Source organism: Poromitra crassiceps, assembly GCF_964638095.1.
Source record: "Poromitra crassiceps genome assembly, chromosome: 3".
Lineage (NCBI taxonomy): Eukaryota > Metazoa > Chordata > Actinopteri > Beryciformes > Melamphaidae > Poromitra > Poromitra crassiceps.
Window position 1 is genome coordinate 72,838,334 of NC_139625.1, and position 13,675 is coordinate 72,852,008.

Below are 13,675 nucleotides of genomic sequence, written 5' to 3' on the forward strand. Positions count from 1 at the left end.
CACACACACACACACACACACACACACACACACAACACACACACAGATTTTGCTCAGTACATGGATTGACAAGGAGTGCTGTTGTTTGTCATCAGTCCTACCAAGTGATGCTATCCTAGCCTAGGTAAACCCAGCCCCCACGTGACCTGCTCTCTCAGTTCCCAGTGACTGAGAACAGGTCTGAGAGCAGGTCACGTGGGGGATGGGTTTACCCAGGCTAATGCTATCCCTCCAGTCAAACAGTCAATTTAAAACAGTCCAAAGAAGTATACACCAGTGGTTATCAAACTTTTTCTCATTAAGCACCCCTAAAATTACACTAATTAGACGACGGACGGACGGCCATTTGATCCGATTTTGTCCCAGGGTCCTCATCTGATAAGATTTTGCTTTTAGATATTTTATTACAGAAAGTGTGAAACCCATGACCAAAATAGTCATACATTCTGTCATTGTGTTACTTATTTTATAGCCTGGTAAACCAGCCCGTCACGTGAACTCACATTTCATTTGGTTCTGCGAGATGGTCTGGCCCCAACTCTTCACCCAGTCCTTAGCAGGGGCGGGAGCATGGGCGGGCGTAGTTGCGTTGACAGACAAACGCCTTCAGCCAATCAGCGTACCAAAACAAGTGACGTCATCACAGGGCGCGGACCCCACTTTGAGAACCACTGGTATACACTTCCTAGTTTCGACTTGTTTCACTCTTTTACTGTATGCACTGAATATTAGGGGTGCATCGATTGCAATTTTGTTGGCCGGTTCCGATTTTTGAATAGTCTGACTTGCCGATACCGATTTTTGCCGATTCCGATTTTCTTTCTAAGAACAATAATTGACAGCTTACACAAAAAAAATGTGTACGGTAACTTTGTTTGAAAATTAAGATTCATATAACAATTCTTATCATTTGCATGAAGTAGGACCATCTCACTCAAACACATCTCAAAATAAAAGTGTTCCAGGTTACTGGACAGAGCTTTTTTGTGCAAATACAATGAATAAAACATTAAATAAAATCCAATAGCCTATATCCCACAGCTATCATGCATTTACTTTTCCAAAAGAAAACAGGTGCAACAGAACATCAAAATGTGATCCATGGACAAGGAGTTTATAGTCTGGCTCCAGACCAGTCCTCTTGAGTAGTAGGGGAAATGAGTTTATGAGTTAAAGTAACGATCTTCAGTCTGAATATCAGACGGAGTTTACACACAGTCCGAAATTTCGTATGCGTTTTTTTTAAATCTGCCATCTGAAAAAAGATGTTCAAGCACAGAAAACCTTGCACACTTGAGTCCGATGCATTTTTATTATTATGTCCGTCGTTCTATTCGCAATACGAAACAAATACCGTAAATTCCGGACTATAAGACGCACCGGTCTATAAGCCGCGGGACCAAAATTGACTATTTTTTTCTTCTATAAGCCGCACCGGTCTATAAGCCGCGGGTGTTTTGATGTTTAATTACCATATGAAAGGGTTCGTGCACAGAGAGGAATGTCGGGAAAGAGATGGCTGTTTGGGGAAGCTCCCATTTATTAACATTTCAACAAAACAAAACAAAAGTCAGGTCACTAATCCCCAGACAAAATCACACAACAATAGGCTATATGTGCAGCAAACCTGTAACCAGAGAAGTCAAGTCACTAATCCTCGTCTTCCTCTTCTTCCTGCGTACTGAAACCACCAAAGTCCTCATCTTCAGTGTCGGAAACGAACAGGTTCAGGGTGGCTTCGTCAACCACTCTCCTCTCTCCTTCATTGTCACTCAAAACCAACGAACTCCTCTTCGTCACTGTCGGCATCGAACAGCCTCTGAAGCCTCTGACGGCCCTCAGCGCCAGCTGTGGCGGCGTCATCCTCTTCATCCCGCAGCAGTCCAGCGTTTTGGAACCCGTTGGTGATTGTGGATGTTTTCACACTCCTATAATATTCCGTGCTGAGACAGTTCCTCCTGCTGCACCGTCCAACGCCTCACCATTGACTCATCGATGCCCAGGTTACGCGCGGCTGCTCTGTTTCCCTCTTTTAATGCGAGATTGACTGCTTTCAACTTGAAAGCTGCGTCGTGTGAATTTCTGCGTACCTTCCCCATGGTAAGTGAGAGTGTTGCTTCTACTGCTCGTTCTCATGCTGTCGAGAACGAGCAAAGCTTTTTTTTGGTGAAAGAATCCTCCAGGGCGCTTCTTGTTAACAGTCCGAGTGAGTGGCAGGTCGAACGTCAAAGGCACTTCATCCATATTTATGATCTGCTCCGGTTCGATGGAATATTCCTTGATCTTCCTTTGTGTGAATTCGCCGAAGTTTGTGATTTTCTCCTGGTAGTCGGGGGAGGGAGTTGATGGCCGAGTGGCCGTTTGCTTACCGTAATTACCATATGTAAGTGGTCACGCACAGAGGGGATTGTCGGGAAAGAGATGGCTGTCCCATTTACCGTATTACCGTAACATTTCAACAAAACAACATAACACAACACCACCGTTGTTTATTTTTACAGTGCACACAGTGTCCGCGGTGTGGTGAAAAGAGGGCAAGAGAGGAAATTAAAACAGAAGTGGATTTATAGTTAGAAAGAGTGCTAAAAAAGAGAGATTTTATTTGTATTTTTTTTTTTTTTTCTGAAAAAATCCATAGATAAGACGCACCGTTATATAAGCCGCAGGGGCCAAAAAACGGGAAAAAAGCCGCGGCTTATAGTCCGGAATTTACGGTAGTCTCTCCTGTATCCACGCAATACAACATGACTGACAGGCTGAGGCAGCAGCAGTGATGTGGAATGGAGAAGGCAGGTCGGGGAATCACACGACAATGCTCACGTTCACCTCACCAAGCCGGCTGTGGCTGTGCGCGGTGGCGAAGCACCGCTTCCCGGGGAGAGAGAGAGCAGAGAGAGGGGGGCCAGTGAGGTGAAGTGAGCCGCTTAGACCGGACTCCAGCCGAGCGGGACTCGGCCGCACCTCTGTCTCCACGGCTTATCTTCGACTTGCATGTGTGACAAACTGCGAGCTTTGTCTTCTTCACTGACGGTGAAAAAATTCCACAACGAGGAAGGTATGCTGCCGTGTGTGGTGTGGTGGCTGCCTGTCTCGCTGCTTTGGTTGTGCGCGCACATCACGTGAAAAAGGGGGGGAGCCAACCGGCACACAGAATCGGCTATGTAGACTGACCGGCGCAGGTCACCGGTCACGGCCGATCAGCTGAAAATCGGCCATTTCCGGTCACGTGCCGATCGATCGGTGCATCTCTACTGAATATAGTCGCTTGTACCAAAACATTTGCTTCAGTGAACTTTGGAATAAAAACACACTCTCAAATCAGAAACATTGTATCCTTGTTTTTTCATAGTGTGTGGGTTTTGTACCACTTCCTCAACAAACACAATTATCCACCCGAAAAGGCAAAAGATAGTGAAACTCACCAAAATGGTTTTATGGCAAATGGCAAAATGGTTGACAAAACACTGACAACTTTTCAACTAAAACCAAATTTGCTGCCTTCTTCTGGATTCTAAAAGCTCTCTCTCCACTTACATCTGCTTGGTGTCCAGGGAGAAGAGTCCCTTGCCTCTCAGCCGATCTTGGTGCTTCTCTATGTGCAAGACTTTAGCATAGGTTTCCTAGAAGGCACCAAAACATACAAGTTAAGATAACATAAGCATGAAGAATAAAAATATTCTAACAGACTATGATGAGACATTTAGTGCAATAAAAGCAGGGTTCCACTCACACACATTCCTACACACACCAACTCTGTTATAAAGGCAGATCCCCACATCCCTGGTGGATTTACCAGTGTGGAGGGGGGGGGGGGGGGGGGGGGGTTTGGATTGGGGGTGACCATGAGGGGTGGAGCCCAACTCCTTTTCTCCTCTCTCCTCTCCTTCCCCACAGGGAGAGCTGCCATGCAGAGCGAGTGAGCAGTCCATGTGCTGGGCAGTGGCCTCGTCTAAATTGGCATGGTGGAAAGCCTCTGTGTGAGGCTGTTTCTGGTGGGTCCTGGGTGGAGTTTAGGACCGTGGTAGACCTTGGAGAGTCTGAGTCCGAGCCTGTATATTTGGTGATATAACATTGTGTGACTAGAATAAAGAAATAAAGTCCGTAGGTACACTGAAAAATCAAGCTCCCGGACCGGTCAGTTTATTGAGTTGTTGTGATTTGGCGTTTTGAAATGGAATTGAAATGAGCAAGGTCAAGTCGGTTAGAAGTTCTAAATCTCTGTTTCGATAGATTTTCAGTTAATTGCCCTACAAGTGAGCAAAATGTAAAAACATTCAGACAAACAGAGGATAGAAGACTGGGACTCACACTATTGACACAGTATACAGTACCTATCTCAAAGCAACAAATCTTAATGTGTATTGTTACAAAGACTCCGCATCAACACCAATTCGCCGGCCGTCATTTGAGGCATATGCTAGGCCTTCGCGCACAGCTAGGTCCCTGGAAGCTGCGCCTGATTGACAGATCGCCTGTCCAGTGATCACGCAGCTTGCCGATCACAGACCAATAGCAGGCGGAGCTGCGGCTCTGGGAAACTCCCATCTCACGTGAGGTGCGGAAGGACTCAACCCATTCCCTCCCACTTAATTGACGAAAAATCAAGATGGTGACGGCCAACGTTTCAACTCCGCCAGGTAGAAGAAATTAAATTGGATACGTAGCTACGTTCATATTATTTATGTCTATGGTCCTGCCAAACCTCTCACCCTGAATGTGAACGAGAGTCTGGGTCTTTCAAACCCGTAAGGAACTCTAAAACAGTATATTTACCAGTAAACTACATCTAGTATCAACACAACAACGTCTGCCTAACTTACTGCCCAGTGCCCACCAACACTAAAGAGGCCTCAGACTGCCTCCATCCTCACTCCATGATGCCTTCAGGGTCTGGCTGCTTCTTGTGAGGTGGTCGTGTTACATGAATGAATCTCCACAAGAGGCCCTCACTAGATCCTAGATACCTTGGGAAATGTGTACATTCATTTACTGTACCTCATTTACAAGTCAATGTACACATTTATCATTTTCCTACATTTGCTGTGACACACCATGGTTCAATTCAATCAAATCCCAGTGCAGATTTTCATTCAAATGTAGACATTTAAAAAGCATGTCAGCAATCTGAGAATCCAAAGAGTCAATCGTCCCTCCTTTAGTGATCGTATCAGGCTTCCCTTTGACATGATGACTTGGAGGTGAATAGAGCTGCTATAGGCTGAGCCTGGAGCAAAACTGCAGGTAAAGAACTTGAGGGCAATGTGGCATGACGATGGGGCACACAGAGAGCCAGCCAGCCAGACAGCCAGACAGGAAGACAGACAGGAAGAGGTGGGCATGCTGGTCATGTCCCCAAGGCAGACCCCCCCCCCCCCCCCCGGGTGAGAACTCATTTCCCCGTCAATTATTCACCAGATGTTTGTTTAATTCCTTCTTGATAGAGTGTGCCTAATCCGCTGCCACTCTGACCAGCGACAGAGGGGTTGGCGGAGGAGAGGGGGGGGGCAGAAAAAGCAAACATCAAGCAAAAACCAATTTTCCTTGCAAAAAAAAGAAGTAATAGAAAAAAAGGAGAAGACGCTGGGAGGAGGGGAAGGCTTGGATAAGGGCTCTTTGCGTTACAAACATTGGCAAACACTGTGCCTTACAATGGCAGCAAATAATTTGCATGGATTGGCGGGATGAAAGAGGCAGAGAGAGGGGGTTTGTTGAGACGGTCAATATCGAGATACATTTAAGTCCAGCCTGTCACGGAGACTTGACTAGTTAACGGCTGCATGTTGAATGAGTGGCCTGGATCTTTGTATGCAGACTGAGCCCTTTGACTTCTGGGCCACGCCAGGAAGGTGGAATATATTGGAGGATTTAAATAAATTAATAAAGCAATTGGACTAATTTAAGTGAAAAGGCTCGCGTTGACAAACAAGGTGCAGCCGCACGAGTTTGCAGCGTTATTACACTCTTGGATGAAAAGGCCTAGGCTAGGTATTTCTATCTGACTGGAGGTGGGGTAAAAAAAGGAGGGGTGCGTGTGTGTATGTGTGCGTGTGTGTGTGTGTGTGTGTGTGTGTGTGTGTGTGTGTGTGTGCGCGTGTGCGTGTGCGCGTGTGTATGTGTGTGTGCGTGTGTGTGTTCCCCAGGGTCCTGGCCATAAAGGGCTCAGTGGAGCAGTGTGTAGGTTAATGTAGCACGCTGCCTGAGCCCCACAACAGCCCAGAGGAGGGCTAGGCGACCAGGCAGCCAGCTTTACACGCTGCTGCCCCTGAGGTGTGTGTGTGTGTGTGTGTGTGTGTGTGTGTGTGTGTGAGAGAGAGAGAGAGAGAGAGAGAGGGAGAGAGAGAGAGGGAAAGAGAGGGAGAGAGAGTGGGCGATAACATTGAAAAGAATACTTGAGTAGGGACCAGAGGTGGCAGTGGAGTGAGGAGGCCAGGGAAGAGAGGAGGTGGAGAAGGGAGGAGAGGAGGGGAATGGGAGGGTGAGAGGGAGGTGCAGACAGGCAGCAGCGCAGCATCCCAGACATGTCTGACATAGCTATTTAAAGCAACAGCAGGGGGTGCAGAATGCAGATTGAGGCTGCAGGGCACAGTGGTGGGTGGGGTCTGGGGTGTGCAGGGCACAGTGGTGGGTGGGGTCTGGGGTGTGCAGGGCACAGTGGTGGGTGTGGTCTGGGGTGTGCGTGGCACAGTGGTGGGTGTGGTCTGGGGTGTGTGTGGCACAGTGGTGGGTGTGGTCTGGGGTGTGCAGGGCACAGTGGTGGGTGTGGTCTGGGGTGTGCGTGGCACAGTGGTGGGTGTGGTCTGGGGTGTGCAGGGCACAGTGGTGGGTGGGGTCTGGGGTGTGCAGGGCACAGTGGTGGGTGGGGTCTGGGGTGTGCAGGGCACAGTGGTGGGTGGGGTCTGGGGTGTGCAGGGCACAGTGGTGGGTGGGGTCTGGGGTGTGTGTGGCACAGTGGTGGGTGGGGTCTGGGGTGTGCAGGGCACAGTGGTGGGTGGGGTCTGGGGTGTGCAGGGCACAGTGGTGGGTGTGGTCTGGGGTGTGCAGGGCACAGTGGTGGGTGTGGTCTGGGGTGTGCAGGGCACAGTGGTGGGTGTGGTCTGGGGTGTGCAGGGCACAGTGGTGGGTGGGGTCTGGGGTGTGCAGGGCACAGTGGTGGGTGGGGTCTGGGGTGTGTGTGGCACAGTGGTGGGTGGGGTCTGGGGTGTGTGTGGCACAGTGGTGGGTGGGGTCTGGGGTGTGCAGGGCACAGTGGTGGGTGGGGTCTGGGGTGTGCAGGGCACAGTGGTAGGTGGGGTCTGGGGTGTGCGTGGCACAGTGGTGGGTGGGGTCTGGGGTGTGCGTGGCACAGTGGTGGGTGGGGTCTGGGGTGTGCAGGGCACAGTGGTGGGTGTGGTCTGGGGTGTGCAGGGCACAGTGGTGGGTGGGGTCTGGGGTGTGCAGGGCACAGTGGTGGGTGGGGTCTGGGGTGTGCAGGGCACAGTGGTGGGTGGGGTCTGGGGTGTGCAGGGCACAGTGGTGGGTGGGGTCTGGGGTGTGCGTGGCACAGTGGTGGGTGTGGTCTGGGGTGTGTGTGGCACAGTGGTGGGTGGGGTCTGGGGTGTGTGTGGCACAGTGGTGGGTGTGGTCTGGGGTGTGTGTGGCACAGTGGTGGGTGGGGTCTGGGGTGTGTGTGGCACAGTGGTGGGTGGGGTCTGGGGTGTGTGTGGCACAGTGGTGGGTGTGGTCTGGGGTGTGCGTGGGTGTGTATCAGACATACAGAAGTGTGTGTGTGCATGCTTGGTATTAACATTGCTGTTATGGCCGATAACTATGTATGATATTTATGTGGATATGATCTGTATAAAAGCAAGTTACTATGATAATCAAATTGTGTACATAATGAAAAACACATGGACAAACTGAAAATGTAATCTAATCATAGATTTACTCCATTATGGGACGGCATTAGCTCGGGAGGTAGAGCAGGTCGGCCAATGACTCAAGGGTTGGCGGTTCGAATCCCGCTCCCTCCCAGCTGTTGTCGTTGTGTCCTTGGGCAAGACACTTAACCCTCATTGCCTCGTATGAATGGGTATGAATGTCTATGAATGTTGGTGGTGGTCGGAGGGGCCGTAGGCGCGAAATGGCTGCCACGCTTCCGTCAGTCTTCCCCAGGGCAGCTGTGGCTACATCACCCGTAGCTTACCACCACTGGTACGAATGGTGTGAATGAATAATGATTCCTGTGAAGCGCTTTGGGTGTCTAGAAAAGCGCTATATAAATCCAATCATTATTATTATTATTATTATTTTCTCTCAATATGAAAATGTTGGCCAATACCGATAACGGATATTAACATAACATTGCTGTTATTTTGCCCATCGGACCGATACCCATATATACTGTATAGACCAGGGATACTCAACTTGCTTTGCCCGGGGGCCACTTATAATTGCCTGGATTTAGCTGGAGTTCAGTCAAACTTTATTTAACGTTAAGTTTTCATTGTGAATTAGATAATGGCCAGGGGGCCACTCTGCACCCTATCACGGGCCGCATCTGGCCCCCGGGCCGTAAGTTGAGTATCACTGGTATAGACGGTTTTCACACAATTGTCAATCCTGTCCTAGGAGTCCTCCTGACAGTCCTGTCCTACTGTACTAGCAAACACTGCAACAGGAAGTGAGCAGACATGAGGCAGACAGGAAGGGTGGGGAGAGAGAGAGGGGATGACATGCGGCAAAGGACCACAGATGGGATTCGAACCCGGCTGGGCCGCGCGAAGGACTAAGCCTTAGTGGTCCATACTTTAACCAGGTGATCCACTGGGACGCCCCCAATTTAAAATGTTTATGTTGTCAAGTTAAAACTATCTACAGTATATAAGAAAGACTAACGTTGGCCGATACTGATATGATTGCGCCGATATATCGTGCATCCCTATTTCGTACTACTCTCTCTCACAAAACCACAGACAGACACAGACCTCTTCTCTATGGAACGTCTTTGAGCAAGGTCAGTGGCAGAGAGGAAGACAACAAAAGAAGTCTCCTCAGAGGTGAGTAGCAGCATTAATTCTGTAGCTCCGGCTCTGTGCGGCTCTGTGGGACTCCCCCCCCCCCCAACACGCGTGCACGCACGAGCACACACACACACACACACACACACACACACACACACACACACACACCCCCCAACACGCGTGCACTCACTCACACACACACACACACACACACACACCCAACACGCGTGCACACACACACACACACACACACACACACATTTCCCCCTAAATCCCCATGGAGGAGTCACTCCCCATGGCGGGACAAAGCCTGACAAGCCAGGCGTGCCACGCCTCAAATGTGATTCTGAGCCCGGACACAAAAACATGTCTGCCTTTTTTCTCACTGTAGCACCTGCATGTTTTTGTTTTGTTTTATATTTTTTGGGGGGGACGCACAGCTTCCACTCATCTGCACAAACAGCACCATGTTGATGTTGTTGTATAGGTGTTGACCTGAACTGCAGCAGCATTAATGGTGTAGCTTCAGTCATAGCTCCATCTCTCTGGGACTCCCTGAGGGGTCTCAGCTACAACCCCACCCCCACCCCCCCGCATGAAAATTGAAAATAAATACGTCCTCATGTTGTGTCACTCACGCTGACTCTGAAACATTCATCCGTCATTAAAGGTTTTCGGAACAGGTTCGATTTTCTGCGTTTTTCGCGAGCCGTTCGAACCATCTGTGTTTTCGGAAGACAGATGAAGAAAACGCATATGAAAAGAACGGACTGTGTGTGTGCAAAGAGCTTTAAAGAGCTCTTGTAATGGAAATGCAACGTGCCAAGCCAGGCCCGTACATGTGTATGGGCTATCTGTGTGGAAAAGAGGATAGGATGGTGCCTGCCCTCGGGGATGGCAGGCCTTCTCTCAACTCACTCTCTCTGCATGGGATATGACCCGAGGGGCAGGAAGCTCCGGCTGCCGCTGGAGGGGGGCGGTGGGGGGGTAGGAGTTGTAGGGTGGGTATAGGAGATATGGGGTGGGGGGTGTAGGAGATGTAGGGTGGAGGGGGGGGGGGGGAGCTTGCTTGCAAGATGGATAACCTCACGAGATCAAAAGAGATTCTCTCGACGTAATCCATCTTGTCATGCACAGGCAGTTAAGATGATTGGCCGAACCATGGCCGGCTCGACGAATCAGCGGCAGCCTTAGGCGGGCTTTCTGTGTGACGCACATGGTCTTTGTAGTTCTTTTCACTCGTCAACATGGCTGCCGCCGCGGAAGTGACAGGCAGTCTGAATGAAATTGAATGTAACGTTCCCAATTCTATGTATTAAATTCTAAAAAACGACCCTCAACATTTGGGAAGGCTAAGCCACACAACTACCGTAGTTTGTTATAATCGAACGTCATGCTTCGAAGGCGACTTTACGACGATGAGGACGGTGAGGACTCAATCACTCTTACAGGCACAGAGGCATGGCGATCTGATTGGTTGAAGTTAACACGCACCAGCGGTGATAGACAGATGGGTCATCCAATAACCTGCCAAGTAGCTTGGAAAAAGTGCCCGCCTCCGTCAGCGGGTTGGATTACTGCATTGCCAGATGAACTGGTTTAGTGAAACGTAATGTGGAGCTAAACCGTCCATCTGGCAGCGTCAGGTTAGGGTGGAGCTGGGTGAGACCTAAACAAAGATTTACCTCCACCTCACATAAAACCTTAGCCTGGTGGGCGTCCGGGTAGTTTAGCAGTATATCCCCTGCCTACCAACACGAGGGTCGCAGGGTCGCATCCCCGTGTTACCTGGTCGGTTACATGGTCGGGCGTCCATACAGGCATGATTGGCTGGTGTCTGCGGGTGCGGGTGGGAAGCCGTATTGGGGCTGTGTCCTGGTCGCTGCACTAGCGCCTCCTCTGGTCGGTCGGGGCACCTGGTTGGGGTGGAAGGGAACTGGTGGGAATAACGTGATCCTCCCACGTGCTATGTCCTGCCAGTGAAGCTTCCCGCTCTCAGGTGAAAAGAAGCGGCTGGCAACTGCGCATGTGTTGGAGGAAATATGGTGCTAGTCTACGGCTGTCCCCAGATCGGCAGAGGGTGGAGCAGCAACCGGGGCAGGAGGGGGAAAATTGGCCAAGTACAATAGGGGAGACAAATGCGGGGGGGGGGGGGGGGGGGGGGGGAATCAGGAAAAACATAACAAAAAACAGCCTGGTGAAACTAGAGCCGAGACTAGGTAAAACCATCCTGATCACATGACCTCACATTCTCTTTAACTGCAGGATCAGCAGTCTGGACTTCCTCCTAGAGTTCTTAACGGGCCTGAAAATTCAAACCCGACCCAACCTGAGCCTAGTAAGTTGAAGCCCGAGCCCGACCCGACCCGACCAGTTAGCATAAATTGTCAGTTGGGCTCGGGCTGAAACTGAGAACTCTGCTTCCTCCCGCCCCCCAGCCAGTTCCAGAAATTAGAATGTGGTCGGGACAATCAGGGACCTGCACTGTATGTTGACAACATAACCGGCCAATCAGGGACCTGCGCTGTATGTTGACAACATAACCGGCCAATCAGGAACCTGCGCTGTATGTTGACAACATAACCGGCCAATCAGGGGAAAACAGAAATGGTGTCTCCGGAAGCAACGAGCGGTAACGTTAATGTTAGTAGAGTAAACACAGCCATAAGTGCAGTTATTGCAGAAATAGACTCGAAAACAACAATTAAACAAGAACAGGAGTGTGAATACTGGAATAGCTTCTACTCCCATTTAGCTTGGGATATGCTCGTTTGGCCCATGTGTATTGTCACATCGAATGTATTATGCATATGTGTATTTCTTCTTTCTCTATTTTTCGTTTCTCTACTTCTTTCTCTCTCTGAAGATGATTGGAACAAGTAACCGAACAACATAACTTAATACAAAGATAACTATTGAAAAACTAAGAATTGATCTGCAATACCCATGATGATGACCTGAATGTTTATTTGTTTTTTGTTTGTCTTTTATTTTTTGTTTGTTTTTTGGATTTGTCTGTTCTAAAACAAAAACCTTAACACATTCACTGCCAGCCGTTTTTTTTTTTTACTGTAGGTAGCTTCTGCCAGAGGGTTTTTTTGAGGATTCTGGCTCATCTTTCAAGACCCGAGGATTCTTTTCTGCTAAGATTTTGTGAACACAAAATATCTCAAAAGAACTAATAGAATGTGTGCTTTCTCTGTCTAAAAGAGTTAGTTTGTAGAGTTAGTAGTTATGTAGGCATTAGCACTTGAATACAGCATGGTTTCAGCGTCTGAAAATTTAAGCTGAGATAAATAGCTTTTTGTGAAATTCGATAGAACAGTCACTTTAACCATTCATTTTTGGCATCAGTAAGACGTCAGACATCTAAACAATAGTTTTGAACAGTAATTTCCTCCATAACAGCAGGAAACCCCCCTCTCTTTCAAACTCCTCCCTCCGTGTGTGTTCTTCTTGGCTGCAGCGGGCGTGTCACAAGCGAGTTGCTGCTGGCGGCCGCTCTTTGGGCAAGTCTGGATGGGCTCGCTCGTTTCTTGGGATTTCGGTTGAGAGCTTTGATGAAGCTTTTGCGATTCTGGTCTTATTTATGCTGCGTGTTTCAAAGTGTGTTGCACCCATAATCTATTATGCAAATTTGCAATCCCCCACCGCCAGCAACCAGCGCGAAAACGAAAGCGTTTTCGCCAATCCATTTTACAGTATGAGAATGGTTTCATCGCGCGTTCCCCTGCAGTTTTGGCTGGGCTTTTTCTAGTTTGGAGAGCACTGTCGCCACTTAGTGGGTCGGTGGAATGGGTTGTACACGTTCGGTGGCTCCCATATTTATATAGAAGATGTAAAAGGGTTAGATGCACATCCCACCGTCAAAAAAAAAAAAAACTTTTTTTTGACGTATTAACACGTCATTTGCAGTCAACCGTTGGAATTTTTTTGACGTATTAACACGTCATTGGCAGTGAACGTGTTAAAAATAAAGTTACAAAAAAACAAAAACAAAAGAACAGGAGTATGCACCAGTGGAGATTCTCTGCGGAAAATACATTTTTGCTGTTCTTCTGACTCGGACTGGATTTGGCGATGCTTAGGGCTGGGCGATAAAACGATAGCAAAATATATCGCGATAGAGACGTCATCAATACAATAAAAAAAAAGGTTTGATAGGACGTTCAATAGCATGGCTGCATGAAAAAATGTCCCTTGTTAATAGAGCGTGCTACGAGTGACACGGAAACAGCCAATCATTTAAAGGAACACTCCGCCCATTTTCAACCAGCTTTGTATCATTAGAACATCAGTAGTATATCAGAAAACTGTAAACAGTTTTGAAGTCTGTCATTTAATTTGACAGTTATTGAGTGTTAAAGTGTGGACCAGTGACATCACTGGTCCACACTAACTCAAATTAATAACTCATTAACTCAAATCAACTCTCAATAACTGTCAAACTAGATGAATGATGAATAGTTTGACAGTTATTGAGAGTTGATTTGAGTTAATGAGTTATTAATTTGAGTTAGTGTGGACCAGTGATGTCACTGGTCCACACTTTAACACTCAATAACTGTCAAATTAAATGACAGACTTCAAAACCGTTTACAGTTTTCTGATATACTACTGATGTTCTAATGATACAAAGCTGGTTGAAAATGGGCGGAGTGTTCCTTTAACAGACA

The 13,675-nt window shown here is 48.4% G+C and overlaps 1 protein-coding gene across 1 annotated transcript in view; it reads right to left on the reverse strand.

Annotated features, from left to right (window-relative positions):
- mrps9 (mitochondrial ribosomal protein S9) overlaps window positions 1-13,675 on the reverse strand; it is a 44,347-nt gene that overhangs the window by 13,229 nt on the left and 17,443 nt on the right. The window contains exon 6 of the mRNA XM_083632875.1: window positions 3,535-3,620. Within this exon, the coding sequence (XP_083489001.1) occupies window positions 3,535-3,620 (86 nt within the window). The remainder of the gene's footprint in view (window positions 1-3,534; window positions 3,621-13,675) is intronic.